This window comes from Engystomops pustulosus, chromosome 3 (genome assembly GCF_040894005.1).
Source record: "Engystomops pustulosus chromosome 3, aEngPut4.maternal, whole genome shotgun sequence".
NCBI lineage: Eukaryota > Metazoa > Chordata > Amphibia > Anura > Leptodactylidae > Engystomops > Engystomops pustulosus.
Genome location: NC_092413.1, coordinates 155,681,742 through 155,696,093, shown reverse-complemented (window position 1 = coordinate 155,696,093; position 14,352 = coordinate 155,681,742). Strand labels below are relative to the sequence as shown.

The window sequence follows — 14,352 nt, the reverse complement described above, 5'->3', positions numbered from 1 at the left end:
AAATACACAGGCACTGCCAGCTATTAGAACAATCTAGGGCACAACTTTGTGCAGGATAGAGGGGTCAGGAAACACAGGCGTGCACTCACAGCCAGCTCAGCCATGATACAGAAAGAAGGATAGCAGCACTTACCGTGCAATCTTTTTTGTCAGTGGACAACACACACAGGGAGGTGCAATACTACAAAGACAATGGTCCGTTTCGCTCCAAGTGGTGCTTTTTCAAGCCCATGACGGCTAGAGGTGAATGTCGCTATCCTTCTTTCTGTATATTGATTTACTATAATGTTACTAAATACTTCAATGTCAGCACGCTCCATTGTAAAAGGGCCCAAATGTGCCACCTAAGATAATGATTCTCCCTCAACAGTAATAGTACCCTTTCACATATCCCATCAGTAGTTATGACCCCATAGTGCCTCATTTGTTAGAATATCCCCAAATAAAGCAAGTTCCCATTACTACTTATGATGTTGCTGTTAATAATAGTGGAATATTGCTGCCTTAAATATTAAAGTGCTCCCTGTAATAGAAGTGGAGTCTTAGTCGTACTGGTCTCTTTCTCCCCTGTACTAATAGTACTAATATGGGAACATAATGGCAATAACAGCAACATTGCCCTCATAGTGGCTTAAATATTAAGACTAGGTTGACACCTTTTTTTGTGCACACGCTGAGTGTATATAACAGGAAAACTCCTAAAGAATACATTCAGCCTAAACAAAGAATTGTACTGGCCGACAGTGGCATAGTTGTTGCCTCCGTCTGGCCAGTTTACTGTGTAAAAACTATGCATCCTGCTGCTTCCTGCTGAGCAACGTATGCGCTCGGTGGAGGCCATAGAACTGTATAGGGGCCAGTGCTACATTAAACCGGGCCTCCACTAAGCGCATAGGTGTTAACAGTTCCCCTTGGATAGCCAAAGTAGTAACAATGCCCTCCCACGTTAATCAAATAAGTAAGTTTGTATCTGTGTACTGAATGTACAGCTACTGTTTTGAATCAAATACAAAAATCTGTGTACTCGTGTATTTATCTCTGCCTCAAATCAAGCTATAATAAAGTAAAGCATGCATATAGAACCAGTTTATTGTTCAGCTACAGCACTTTTATTGATCTTGAGTGGGAGTCACCCTTCTAGATGCTAAATGTAGTTTCAATTGGTTATAGATTAGTATAAGTGATTAATATGCATAAACAGTATCTGTAATGTTAGTAGGATATATCGATATATTTTATATATATATATATACACTCACCGGCCACTTTATTAGGTACACCTGTCCAACTGCTCGTTAACACTTAATTTCTAATCAGCCAATCACATGGCGGCAACCCAGTGCATTTAGGCATGTAGACATGGTCAAGACAATCTCCTGCAGTTCAAACCGAGCATCAGTATGGGGAAGAAAGGTGATTTGAGTGCCTTTGAACGTGGCATGGTTGTTGGTGCCAGAAGGGCTGGTCTGAGTATTTCAGAAACTGCTGATCTAATGGGATTTTTAGGCACAACCATCTCTAGGGTTTACAGAGAATGGTCCGAAAAAGAAAAAACATCCAGTGAGCGGCAGTTCTGTGGGCGGAAATGCCTTGTTGATGCCAGAGGTCAGAGGAGAATGGGCAGACTGGTTCGAGCTGATAGAAAGGCAACAGTGACTCAAATCACCACCGGTTACAACCAAGGTAGGCAGAAGAGCATCTCTGAACGCACAGTACATCGAACTTTGAGGCAGATGGGCTACAGCAGCAGAAGACCACACCGGGTGCCACTCCTTTCAGCTAAGAACAGGAAACTGAGGCTAGAATTTGCACAAGCTCATCGAAATTGGACAGTAGAAGATTGGAAAAACGTTGCCTGGTCTGATGAGTCTCGATTTCTGCTGCGACATTCGGATGAAAGGGTCAGAATTTGGCGTCAACATCATGAAAGCATGGATCCATCCTGCCTTGTATCAACGGTTCAGGCTGGTGGTGGTGGTGTCATGGTGTGGGGAATATTTTCTTGGCACTCTTTGGGCCCCTTGGTACCAATTGAGCATCGTTGCAACACCACAGGCTACCTGAGTATTGTTGCTGACCATGTCCATCCCTTTATGACCACAATGTACCCAACATCTGATGGCTACTTTCAGCAGGATAATGCGCCATGTCATAAAGCTGGAATCATCTCAGACTGGTTTCTTGAACATGACAATGAGTTCACTGTACTCAAATGGCCTCCACAGTCACCAGATCTCAATCCAATAGAGCATCTTTGGGATGTGGTGGAACGGGAGATTCGCATCATGGATGTGCAGCTGACAAATCTGCGGCAACTGTGTGATGCCATCATGTCAATATGGACCAAAATCTCTGAGGAATGCTTCCAGCACCTTGTTGAATCTATGCCACGAAGAATTGAGGCAGTTCTGAAGGCAAAAGGGGGTCCAACCCGTTACTAGCATGGTGTACCTAATAAAGTGGCCGGTGAGTGTATATGGACAACATCATGTGATCATATCAGGTGCATCTTTACAAAAAAATTACATAACAATACATCCATAAATATAACACAGTGAACAACATCCATTAGTGTATATATATATATCCATCTCCAGTCTCTTTATAGATCATGGTCAAGGAATGTAATGTACTCCCTTAAAGGCTGTTTCGGACATGATGTTCTCTTGGAGGCCATACCAAGCAGATGCCATCTTCAATCGCATCAGAATATAATACGAAGATTTTATGCAAAGATAAGGCAGAAGTGAACAGAAAATGGTGATTTTATGGGGAGTTAGGGGGCTATTTATCAGGGCTTCTGTGCCATGCCGGTGGCATAGAAGTCCTGAAATAATTGCAAATTCTAGCTTATTGAGTTTAGTGCATGTTTGAAACTGGGTATTGATATACTACAGGGGGCTGGCTGTATACTACATGGGGCTGGCAGGCTGTATACTACTGGGGGCTGGTTGTATACTACTGGAGGCAGGCTGGCTGTATACTACAGGGGGCTGACAAGCTGTATACTACTGGGGGCTGGCAGGCTGTATACTACAGGGGGCTGGCAAGCTGTATACTTATGGGGGCTGGGCAAGCTGTATACTACAGGAGGCTGGCAGGCTGTATACTACAGGAGGCTGGCTGTATATTACAAGGGGGCTGGCAGGCTGTATACTGCATGGGGGGTGGCAAGCTGTATACTACTGGGGGCTGGTTGTATACTACTGGGGGCAGGCTGGCTGTATACTACAGGGGGCTGACAAGCTGTATACTACTGGGGGCTGGCAGGCTGTATAGTACTGGGGGCTGGCAGGCTGTATAGTACTGGGGCTGGCTGTACACTACATGGGGGCTGGCAGGCTGTATACTACAGAGGGCTGACAGGCTGTATCCTACATGGGGGCTGGCAAGCTGTATACTACAGGGGGCTGGCCAAGCTGTATACTACAGGGGGCTGGCAGGCTGTATACTTATAGGGGCTGGCTGTATACTACAAGGGGCTAGCTGTCTGTATACTATAGGGGGCTGGTTTGCTATATACTACATGGTGGCTGTCTGGCTGTATACTACATGGGGGCAGGCTGGGTGTATACTACTGGGTGTTGGCTGGCTGTGTACTACATGGAAGCTGGTTGTATACTACAGGGGGCTGACAGGCTGTATACTACTGGGGGCTGGTTGTATACTACTGGGGGCTGACAGGCTGTATACTACTGGGGGATGGCAGGCTGTATACTACATGGGAGCTTGCAGGCTGTATACTACAGAGAACTGGCAGGCTGTATACTACTGGGGGATGGCAGGCTGTAAACTACATGGGGCTGGCAAGCTGTATACTACAGGGGGCTGGCAGGTTGTATACTTAAGGGGGCTGGGCAGGCTGTATACTACAGGGGGATGGCTGTATACTACATGTGGCTGGCTTGCTGTATACTACTGGGGGCTGTCTGTCTGTATACTACATGGGGGCTGGCTGTATATTACATGGGGTTGGCTGTATTCAAAATGGGCCTGGCTGTATACTACATGGGGCAGGCTGGCTGTATACTATAAGGGGGATTGCTGGCTTTATACTTATGGGGGCTGGCTGTATACTACATGGCGTTGGCTGGCTGTATACTACATGGGGTTGGCTGGCTGTATACTACTGGGGGTTGGCTGGCTGTATACTACATGGGGTTGGCTGGCTGTATACTACTGGGGGTTGGTTGGCTGTATATTACATGGGGTTGGCTGGCTGTATACTAATGGGGGTTGGCTGGCTGTATACTACATGGGGCAGGCTGGCTGTATACTATATGGGGGCTGTCTGTCTGTATACTACATGAGGTTGGCTGGCTGTATACTACATGGGGGCTGGCTAGCTGTATACTACTGGGGGTTGGATGGCTGTATACTACTGGGGGCTGGCTGCACACTACATGGGGGCTGGGTGGCTGTATACTACTTGGGGGCTGTCTGTATACTACTGGGGGCTGTCTGTATACTGTATGGGGGCTGGCTGTATACTAATGGGGGCTGGCTGGCTGTATACTACTAGGGGTTGGGTGGCTGTATACTACTGGGGCCTGGCTGGCTGTATACTATATGGGGCAGGCTGGCTGTATACTATAAGGGGGATGGCTGGCTGTATACTTCATGGCGTTGGCTGGTTGTATACTACATGGGGTTGGCCGGCTATATACTACTGGGGGTTGGCTGGCTGTATAGTACATGGGGCAGGCTGGCTGTATACTATAAGGGGGCTGTCTGTCTGTATACTACATGTGGTTGGCTGGCTGTATACTACATGGGGGTAGGCTGGCTGTATACTACTGGGGGTTGGCTGGCTGTATACTACTGGGGGCTGGCTGTAAACTCCATGGGGGCTGGCTGGCTGTATAATACATGGAGTTTGCAGGCTGTATAGTACTGGGGGCAGGCTATTTGCTACTTTAGGGCAAAGGGGGCCCTCGGGGGGGGGGCAGTATTTATTAAAAGGATGGAATGGAGGGGGCAGTATATACACCACCTTGTGTATATGATATGGAAGAAGTTGCTGTACTATATATATATAAACAAGAGTAACCCCCCAGAAGGTTTACATGAGATGAAAGGGGGGTACTCTTGTTTATATATAATACACCAACCCCTTCTATTTCATATACACAATGGGGTGTATATACTGCCCCCTGGAGCCCCCTTTGCCCTTCATCCATTTTTATAAATATTGCTCCCCGGGATCCCCCTTTGCCCGCCATTCTTCTTTGGCCTGAAAGTGGGGGAAAAAAAGGAAAAAAACATAATAACTTATCTAAGCACCGTTGGCACGTCCTCGGTCCTCTCATCTTCAGTTCTTTGGGTCCGAAATGAAGAGCGAGATGACGAATGTACGGCTGCGTAATTGCGTCATTACGTGCCATACCGTGTACTGTGGCTGTGGCTGCTTCCCGCTTACCACCAATGTCCGCGATGAAAGTCCCGGACCAGACATGTCATATGCAACTTCAAGATGAAGATGACAATGCCTGGGGCCGGCTGTCACCAGGTGCTGCAACTCGTGGCAGTATGTTTATTATGTTATTCACAAGCCCCCCGCCGACCCAGTCCAACACTGCTTGTTTGTAAGAAAATACCTTGACTTATTTTGGGGACTAGACCTTTTATACCTCTATACAGGTTACTGTGTATATTATGTATATTTAGTTATTTTGACCACTGGTGGACTTTTTCTGTGTATGTTATCTTTTTAAATGAATTTATTTTAATGAATCTGATAAACTGTTTTTTGCTTTCTACAATTTGTTTTTGTTTCCTCTATTTTGTGGTGTGATCTGATTTTGTGAACAATACATATGAACTGGTGGGGGTACATTGGGGCTTTTTTACTAAAGGTCTGCGATAGCACTTTCGTTGGACTGTTCATCGGTTTCGGCATTTGCGCAGCTTTGACAGGTGTTTAACAGGGTTTTGCGTTGGGATTGTGCGCAAGCGATCAGATTGTGGCGCAGCTGTGCAGGCTTCCATGTGACAGAAATCGGAGGGGCGGGCCGTCGTATGATCCGACTGATTCAGACTGAGTGCGGGATTTAACTTTCATATTGTGTCGCCAGACATTGCACTTACATGCACCAGGAAGAAGAAGGTGAACTCCGGTGGACCTGAGCGAGGAATATACACATGCAGGAAATCAGGCGCAAAATCTTAGTGAAAAGCAGCACAATGCATTATACACTGACAGTACCTTGGGTGAACTCCGTTGGAAAGGCAAGTAAATGTGCCCCATTGTGTTGTTACTTGTATTGTTGTTCCCTTTAAATAATTTCCTGAAATAGCTTGATAGAGTAAACAGTGGCTTTGCTTAGTGGAAGTGAGAAATGCTTGTATGTTTAAAGATTTCCTTTTTTATGTTAAAACTCATTCATTAACCTATAAAAAAGTTGCTTCTAAAGTTATATACAAATGATCCAAAATGAGTCACTTTTTGCCTGAGATTAGTCATACTGAGAGCCTGGAGGGGAAGCAGGACATTGCAATGGTGCTATTTTTTGAGCACAAAAGCCTAATACAGTTTAAAGATATGGTTCTAGTTGCTATAGTACCCAAAATAAGGGCATCTACAGTTAAGCCCCCTTAGAGCCTCTAACCATTACTAATTGTTTTCACCTAATTTCTTTTTGAGTTTTAACATAAAAGAAGGAATGCTAAAAATGATATTACATTTCTTATATAAGGGTGATGTTGGTTTATTGGTATGAAATCTTGTGGAAGGTTTCTTTTAAATGTCTTTCTGCAAGTGATTTTCCCAATGTCACACTCCAGTACATGGACACTATATTATAGAGTTACTATAGTTCTGTCTTATTACTGATAGTGAATAAAATTTCCATAATTTGTTGCCAGTTTGTGCCCATATTTGTCACCACTTTCACCCTTAGATCCTACAGAGAAAAAGGATAATGAAAGGTTTTTCATGTGTTCTCTGTTTCGGCTCCATTTCTACTTTAGGCTTTCAAATACTTTCATATCCCAAATACTTATCAAATACTGACCATGTGAAACTGACCTACAACTAAAATAACATTAATTCTGACCTAAAAATAAAAAAAAGATTTATTTAGATGAAACTTTAACAAAATTGAGTTTGACAAATGCTATATTTTATTTAAATGCATCTTTTATAGAATTTTTAAAATGTGTACAGCATTATATTACTGTAGAAATAGCATTAGTCTTGATTAAAAAATATACATTTTAACCATTCCTGGTAAGTAAACCAGTGGTTCTCCGGGACAGGTTTCCAGATTTGATTGCTCACTTGGGAATTCAATATTATCATGCTTTCCATCATTTCCAGGATGCTGTGGTGGTGGAGGAAGACGGGCAATGGTTGGAACTGGCACTTTTTCCTCATCAGAAAGGTCATACATCTGAACTGACCCTTTAGATCTTTTCTGGAATGGTTTGTGATCAAAATGTTCTTCAGATGAACTGCCATCTTTAGATGAGGTATGATTGTGATGATGATGATGATGGTGATGGTGATGGTGATGATGTGATGGGTCACAATGTCTGTGTCCATGATGGTTTTGACCATCCTAAAAAGGCAAACAATATAAATCAATTTCTCTACCTCATAAGGAACTGTAAAGTTATGTAAACATATAAGGAAATGAATAAATTTTCTGAGTTTATTCCAATATTGAGTAAAGAGGCTGTCCTGGAATAAAAAAATGTTATTTATGGCTGAGGGGCCATAAAAAAATAAACCTCTTATTTTCTTCTCTCATTGTAATGCCACCCATTACTGGTGTGTCTCTGTTTGTATAAAAAGGCCAGCAGTGGAGTCCCGACCACAGCCACATACCAGCTGAACAGGTTCATGGCAGTGGTCGGGGAGCACCGCATCCATTGGAGAGCTGGATCCATGAGAGCGCCGGAGGAAGTGGGTATACAAGGTTTGTTGTTTTTATAGCCCCCGAGCCATATATATAATTTTTTTCATTAAAAAAAAAAAACCCTTTAACTTATTAGAATGAAACTGTATGGTAATGTCTAATATGCCTGAAAATTCCTTACAATCGTTCTAGTTCTAGTTTTTGTCAGTGAATGGAAATATTCTAGTTTATATTTTGAGATGAAAAATTTGTGAAACTCTTCTGACATAGTTCACTAACAGCATCTCAAGTTTTTTATTGTAAGGCCAGGAACACACTTGGCAAAGGTCAAAGGTTTATGATTTTACCAAAGCAACTGTTTGAATAAGTTCCATTCTTATGCTCTTTAGGCTATCTGCACGTGATGTGTGATGGCTAATTCTAAATATGAACAGGGGCTGGCGTTGAGTGAGTTAATGTGGAGATCCACGAACATACACCAACAGGGCCAGTAGGAGAAAAGAGACAAAAAAAGCGCAGAGGATGTAATTTTACCTGACAAAGGCTCCTGCCCAGAGCCGAAACGGGTTGTGTTTTACCCATCAATTAAACTTTTTTATGGATACAAAACTTCGATTAAATTACTGAGTGTTGCAGCGCCTACCAAAACGGACGACACCTCGTGGATCTTCACTAATCCTAAATATATAATCCTTAAAACAGAAAGCATCGCCAGCTCACCATCCCTCCTGTACTCTCATTCTGACAATGGGCCGGTTATACAGCGAAGAAAAAGGATAATCACCTCCAGCTCAATGATTAAGAAGAATATCAATCTCCTATATGTGACTTTCTCTGTGACTACAGAGGGAGATTTATCAAGCATGGGCACATTGTCCCTGCCTCTTTAATACATTTAGATATAGCAAGAGGCTCCAGCCTCTTAATATTTTTGGCTCCCGACTGCGCGGCCGGACAGTTCTGCCTAATGTAGAATCATGTATAAATATGTGCCAGGAATGAGGGCAGTGAAAACCTAAAGCGCTGGCACAGGATATCCCTCTCATAGGCCACTTGGCATGGAGGTGGCATAAGGGGGTGAAAGTCCAAATTTATGGCCGTGCTATAGGAATTGAGACTTTATCAAGGCTTGTACATATATATCAAGTATTCTATGACTATAAATCTATTAATAGTATAAAGTATGTTTGGAGCTTACCCTAGGATTGTAGATTTCACAGGTCACATGTAAACCTTCTGTTCTGTCTATATTGGTGAAAGTACTACCTTTGCAGAAACCAATATGCTGTGGAAAAGAACACTGCAGTTATGTATGCTGTTTATTATGAAGAAAACATAGCAAAGCCCTCATGTGAAACCATTGCATGCCATGTTCATGTATATGTAAAGCATATCTATATATCTACTTATATACACAAATATCCCATGCTGGCACTTGATAGAATTGAGGGTTGACATTAATGGTGCCTTCTTCAGGATTCATCAAGAAATCTATGCAAAATAAATCTGTTGCTTGTGTGAAGATGGCCATTAACAGGCCATTAACAGTTAACAGATGGCCATTGAGTATTTTCAAGAAAAAAGGGTGTTTCTGGTGGTTTACAATGTGTTCAGCTGCAGGAGAAGATGCTCCAATAGTGTGTTGACTTACTGTTACTCAGTTATTGGTGGACAAAAGCTAAAGACCCAGAAATGCTATGGCACTTATGGCTCATTAACATAATTCTAACGTTGACTTGAAATGGAAGGAGGTCATGCATAACAAATATAAGAGGTCTCTGTATCTTGAGCTATGAGTAGATGCCCCTGGTTTATCATACGTGATGATAAATTTCCTTTAAATACAAGCTAAGATGTCATCAATGGTGTAACAAGTGTTATGTTATTCACATTTTTCTGTTGTCTTAAACAAACATGTTGAAAGTGACATGGGGATTGCTAGAACTTACTGCTTCATGGTCTTTGAGGTAATTGCAGTTGGCAAGATTTACTTCAGTTTGTGTTTTTAAACACTCTGTTTCCTTAATAGTAAACTGAAAGAAGTAAGATTGTCCAAACACATACTGTAAAATAAGCAGAAAAGAAACATGAGCTCATGGGGAACAATGCAGGCCCAATTGGGGTTGTTCAGGATTGGCTTTGTTGTAATGACTTTCGGTATATTAACTGTTCAGCTTTCATCTCTTATTTTCTCATTACAGACATTTTCATTCACAGTATGGGTGAAACCCACTGCGAGCTTCAGAACGTGGGTCCTCACTCTGCACTTGTGACTTGTTTGGTTTACTTTTATGGGAGTTACAGAGAGCCATGCTTTTGGCATCATGTGAACTGGAACTACAGAAGTAGAGATACAGGAAGTTAAAGACATAGAATGAGAGCAACAGATAAAGATCCAGTTCCTGTTATTGTCTTTATCTGCTTGTATCTCTGGTACTGTAGCTCCCAGAACAACAATCTGATTGTGGTTGGAAAGATGAAATTCTCTTCTTTAAAATTATACTATATAGCCCAAGAAATGGACTTCCAAAGAGATGCCCACTTAGTGTGTCTCATCTCAAAAAGTAACTCTGTTTTGCTCATTTGCATATTACTTTAGAGGCATTATTTAAAAGGTAAACATGCACAATTTTACATTAAAGAGAGAATACCAGAAAGGAGATTGCATACCTCAACTAAGGGGGCTTTCTAGTGTTCTAAAAGCTGATGACATTGTCACACTGTGACACTGTCTCTCTAACATACACTATTCCTTACCATTAGGAGATGTGTACATTGTAGACTATGCACAAACATCCTCTCAATGATTGCAGTGTACACTATATTATCTGCTTTGTTTGCATGCCATTCTACTTCCTATCTATCACATTTCATTGCATAACACTTCATAGTATAGGCAGATAGCAACTAGTAACTAACCAATAAAGTGTTATGTGTATTATTCGTCATTATATAGATGATGACTGGATCATTAAACAAATGAAACAATTGTATCTCTTGTGTGGATTGTGTGAGTAAAAAATAAGGTGCTAGTAATGTCCGATTTTTTCTGTAGATGTACACAATGAATGTAACATAAAAGATGTAACACATTTACTGTAAATTTCTACTACATAGTAAACTTCTGTTACATTTAGAGTATGTTCACATTTGTTGAGTCATTATTAAGCATACCCTAAGAGCCAGTGGATTAAACTGTACACAGATCCCATCTTACCTGTCTTCTCACTCTTGCGATATTATCCACCTTGAAATGATGCATCTGGTTGCTGTCTTTATTGAACTGTTCAATTAGGCGATCAGCTTTTTCTTGAATATCAGGGCTGATGTCCCTTACTAGAGCAGGACAGTCTGGACAAATCATATGAAGTTCACTGTCGGGAACTAATAATAATAATAGGGTCAGTAAAACACTTTATTGATTAAACATAACAGCTGACAAGCTCATGCCTCCCACCAATGCATACTGTATATACAATACCTTCTATCTCATGTTGCTCTTACCTGTACCAAGGGTGCAGTTGTAATTCACAAGTTGCATAATTCTACATGTCCTGGATATGAAAATGGTGGCTTTACAGCGACCAAATACCTTTGGCAGAAAAAAAGGTTCTAAGTAAGGAGAAATCAACTTGCTGTTTGCGCAAACATTTCATGAACATGTGAAGTGTGTAAAAGCCTGACCACTATTTTTGAAACAATGACCCCTGAATGCCAAATAAGTATATCAAAGGGTTATAAACCCATGAATCTTTGGAGCAGAGCCCTTTCTTTTGTTTTCTCTTTGATTTCCTTAATGGATGCTCTGAATGTAAAGTGATGTGAAGTTAGATCTTGAGACAAAACCAGCTGTGGAGACTAGACAGAAATTAGGCATAATGGAAAGATTTTTTGGGGAGTTGACTATTTCACAGTGGTCAAAAATTGATGAAATAAATGAGGTTAAATTAAATTGACTTTGTAACTATGATGAAGACAATAATGGTTAGTCAACATGGGTTGCATTGCATGGTCTTGGTGGACGCAAACTGCAAATTGCATCTGTGTACTCCCTCTACTTGTGCTCCTGGTGTCCCTGGTAGTTGCAGAGTCTTCTAGCACTTCAGATGATTCCCATATGACCAGGAGATATGCACATGAGTGCTTTTCAAAAGACATTGGTTAGAGTACTAATGGTAATACCCATTTATACAGACAATAAGATCTCAATGACCACATTGGGTGTTTATATAATATTATATGACATATACTAGTCAGTGAATTCAACTTTTGAAAAGCAGATCACTATTAGTTACATGGCCCAATTGTAGGATCTGTAACAAATGATTCTCATGTTACAATCAACTCATCTTCATTGTGAAATCAAGATAATACTTACCATTTCATGAAATGGAAAATCAATAGAACAGTCTTTCCATGATTTTCCACTCACAACAGGGCATTCTGTTTCTATGACATCAAAATCCAAGTAGTAGATAAAAGCTCCTCGCAGTTTCACAGACTAAAATGTAAAAATAAGCAAATACAACTATCCTGTAAATAATAAACATTTCTTCTTGACCAAACAACATTAAGTTATCATCATTCCAGGGAACTATGGAAAAATGTTGCTTCTGGCTTATGAATTTCTATTTTAGATCTTTGAGTTTCTAATGGCATGTCTTTGGGTGTTAGACTGATATTTCTGTAACTATCTCTACTACTTCTAAAGAACTAGATTAAGGTAAAATATATTGTTAGACCTAGGACATGCATGACTTGTATGATCAATTTTGCCCAACTATTAAAGTTCTGCTTCTGTCTAGTGTCAATGGGCTGCTTTAAGCTTCGGGTTACACATGGGTAATATTCATTTACATTTCAATCACAAAGATTTCCGCAGTGTTATACAAAGCTGACATGTTGAAGATGTAACAAAGGAGATTATTATATCATATACAGTAATTTCAATATATGTTATAACAAGTGATAAAATCAAATATATATGTATCTACTTAATAGTATAATATTTATTCATTATTGATCATTTGCCATGAATTTCAATGTCCCTATATCTATTATGTGAAACAGTACAATGAAATCATCATTAAGGAAGGTCACTTACCTCCTGCTGAAAAACTGATTCAATTCGAACTGGACTCAACACAAAGCCCTCATTTCTATCTTTATTAATGAGGTCCACTGCCAGATCTGTTTGTATCTGTGTTGCATTGCAGTCTAAAGGGATTATATTTGGAAATGGAGGGCTTGTGGCAGTACACACCGTAACCAACAAGGCTACTACAAGTATCCGCTCCATATTGATCAAGCACTGCAAGTTAAATGCTTGTCCTGATATACCATTCATGCTAAATGTCTTCTATTATATAGCCTTTTAATACAGACCCTTGCTTTTTCCTTGACCTTACTTTTAGCAAACTACAAATAGAAGGTAAATGATTATGAGGATATTTGATTTGCCAAATACTCACTATGCAGAATGGGTGGTTATCCACTGTTTTGCTCTCTTATCTTAACAGGTCAACAAGGCAAAAATCAGAATGGTGTACTTAAAATTAGGCAACTGTGCATTTTATACACAAATGAATTCTTATCACATATATCATTTATTTAAAAAATACATTATTTGTATATACACATATTAACAATTAATTTTTATCATAGGAACAGAAAAACCTGGAGCAGACTAGGGATACTTCTCATATCTTATGGACTCCAACTGATTTATACAGATCGCTTCTAACTATAGGAGGCTTGGCTGGTTTTCCATTATGCTTTAAATTACTTTGCCAAACATAATAACACAGCTATTAAGGTGGTTTTCATCCATCAGACATTTATTGTACACTGGTATACAGCTCTTATCAATTAAGCCTAAGAGTTATTTGTGTCCTATTACACAAAAGCAATCCACTGTAATAACCCAAGCTTTGTAGAATCCATGGCGAAATGCGCATCAAGTTGAGATAGGGACCCAGGTGTCTGCTTTGACATTTAAGTAGTTATTGTAATACCTTACCATGTACCACTGCTTATTATGTACATATTTTAGTACATATTGGGAGTTTATGCATTGTGCTAGGTTTTGATTCAGATAGCAAAGCGAACACTTGGAATTAGCTGCTGTTTACACTAGGGAATTGGTGCAATAGAGTCAATTTAAAAGTTGCATATTCCCTTCTCTAAAGCGGACCCTGATTAGATCCCTTCATTTTTAAACCCTTTTGATTCTGGTCCATTTTTTATAAAAAAAAAGATTTCCAATATAACAAAATGCAAGGATAAACATTGCTAAATAGGAAAGAATTATCATGCATGTGACACTATAGTTAACACTTTGTTATGTATGTAGATTACACAGATGTGGATAAACAAGATCGTGCAGGATTTCAGGCTAAAAAACTGAATAAGCAACAATATGTCAGTCATCAATAGTGAGACCGTGGGTAATAAACATTGCTTGTGATCATCATTTTATCTGCCTCATCGATCA

The 14,352-nt window shown here is 40.5% G+C and overlaps 1 protein-coding gene across 1 annotated transcript; it reads right to left on the bottom strand.

Moving 5' to 3' along the window:
- Nucleotides 1-7,165: 7,165 nt before the first annotated feature.
- LOC140120592 (fetuin-B-like) lies at nucleotides 7,166-13,221 on the bottom strand. The gene is made up of 7 exons (XM_072139571.1): nucleotides 12,964-13,221; nucleotides 12,238-12,360; nucleotides 11,364-11,451; nucleotides 11,077-11,243; nucleotides 9,809-9,922; nucleotides 9,058-9,144; nucleotides 7,166-7,559 (listed from the first exon to the last, which is right to left on the bottom strand). The coding sequence occupies exons 1-7, from the start codon at nucleotides 13,204-13,206 to the stop codon at nucleotides 7,200-7,202; spliced, it is 1,182 nt and encodes a 393-aa protein (XP_071995672.1). The 5' UTR covers nucleotides 13,207-13,221; the 3' UTR covers nucleotides 7,166-7,199.
- Between the last annotated feature and the right edge of the window lie 1,131 nt (nucleotides 13,222-14,352).

What these genes read in the sequence shown, in the direction of transcription:
- LOC140120592 (XM_072139571.1), bottom strand. Translation starts at nt 13,206, where the DNA reads ATGAATGGTATATCAGGACAAGCATTTAACTTGCAGTGCTTGATCAAT. An exon ending in AATCAGTTTTTCAGCAGGAG is followed by an intron (nt 12,361 to 12,963) that starts GTAAGTGACCTT and finishes TTTACATTTTAG; the next exon opens with TCTGTGAAACTGCGAGGAGC. An exon ending in ATTTTCCATTTCATGAAATG is followed by an intron (nt 11,452 to 12,237) that starts GTAAGTATTATC and finishes TTTCTGCCAAAG; the next exon opens with GTATTTGGTCGCTGTAAAGC.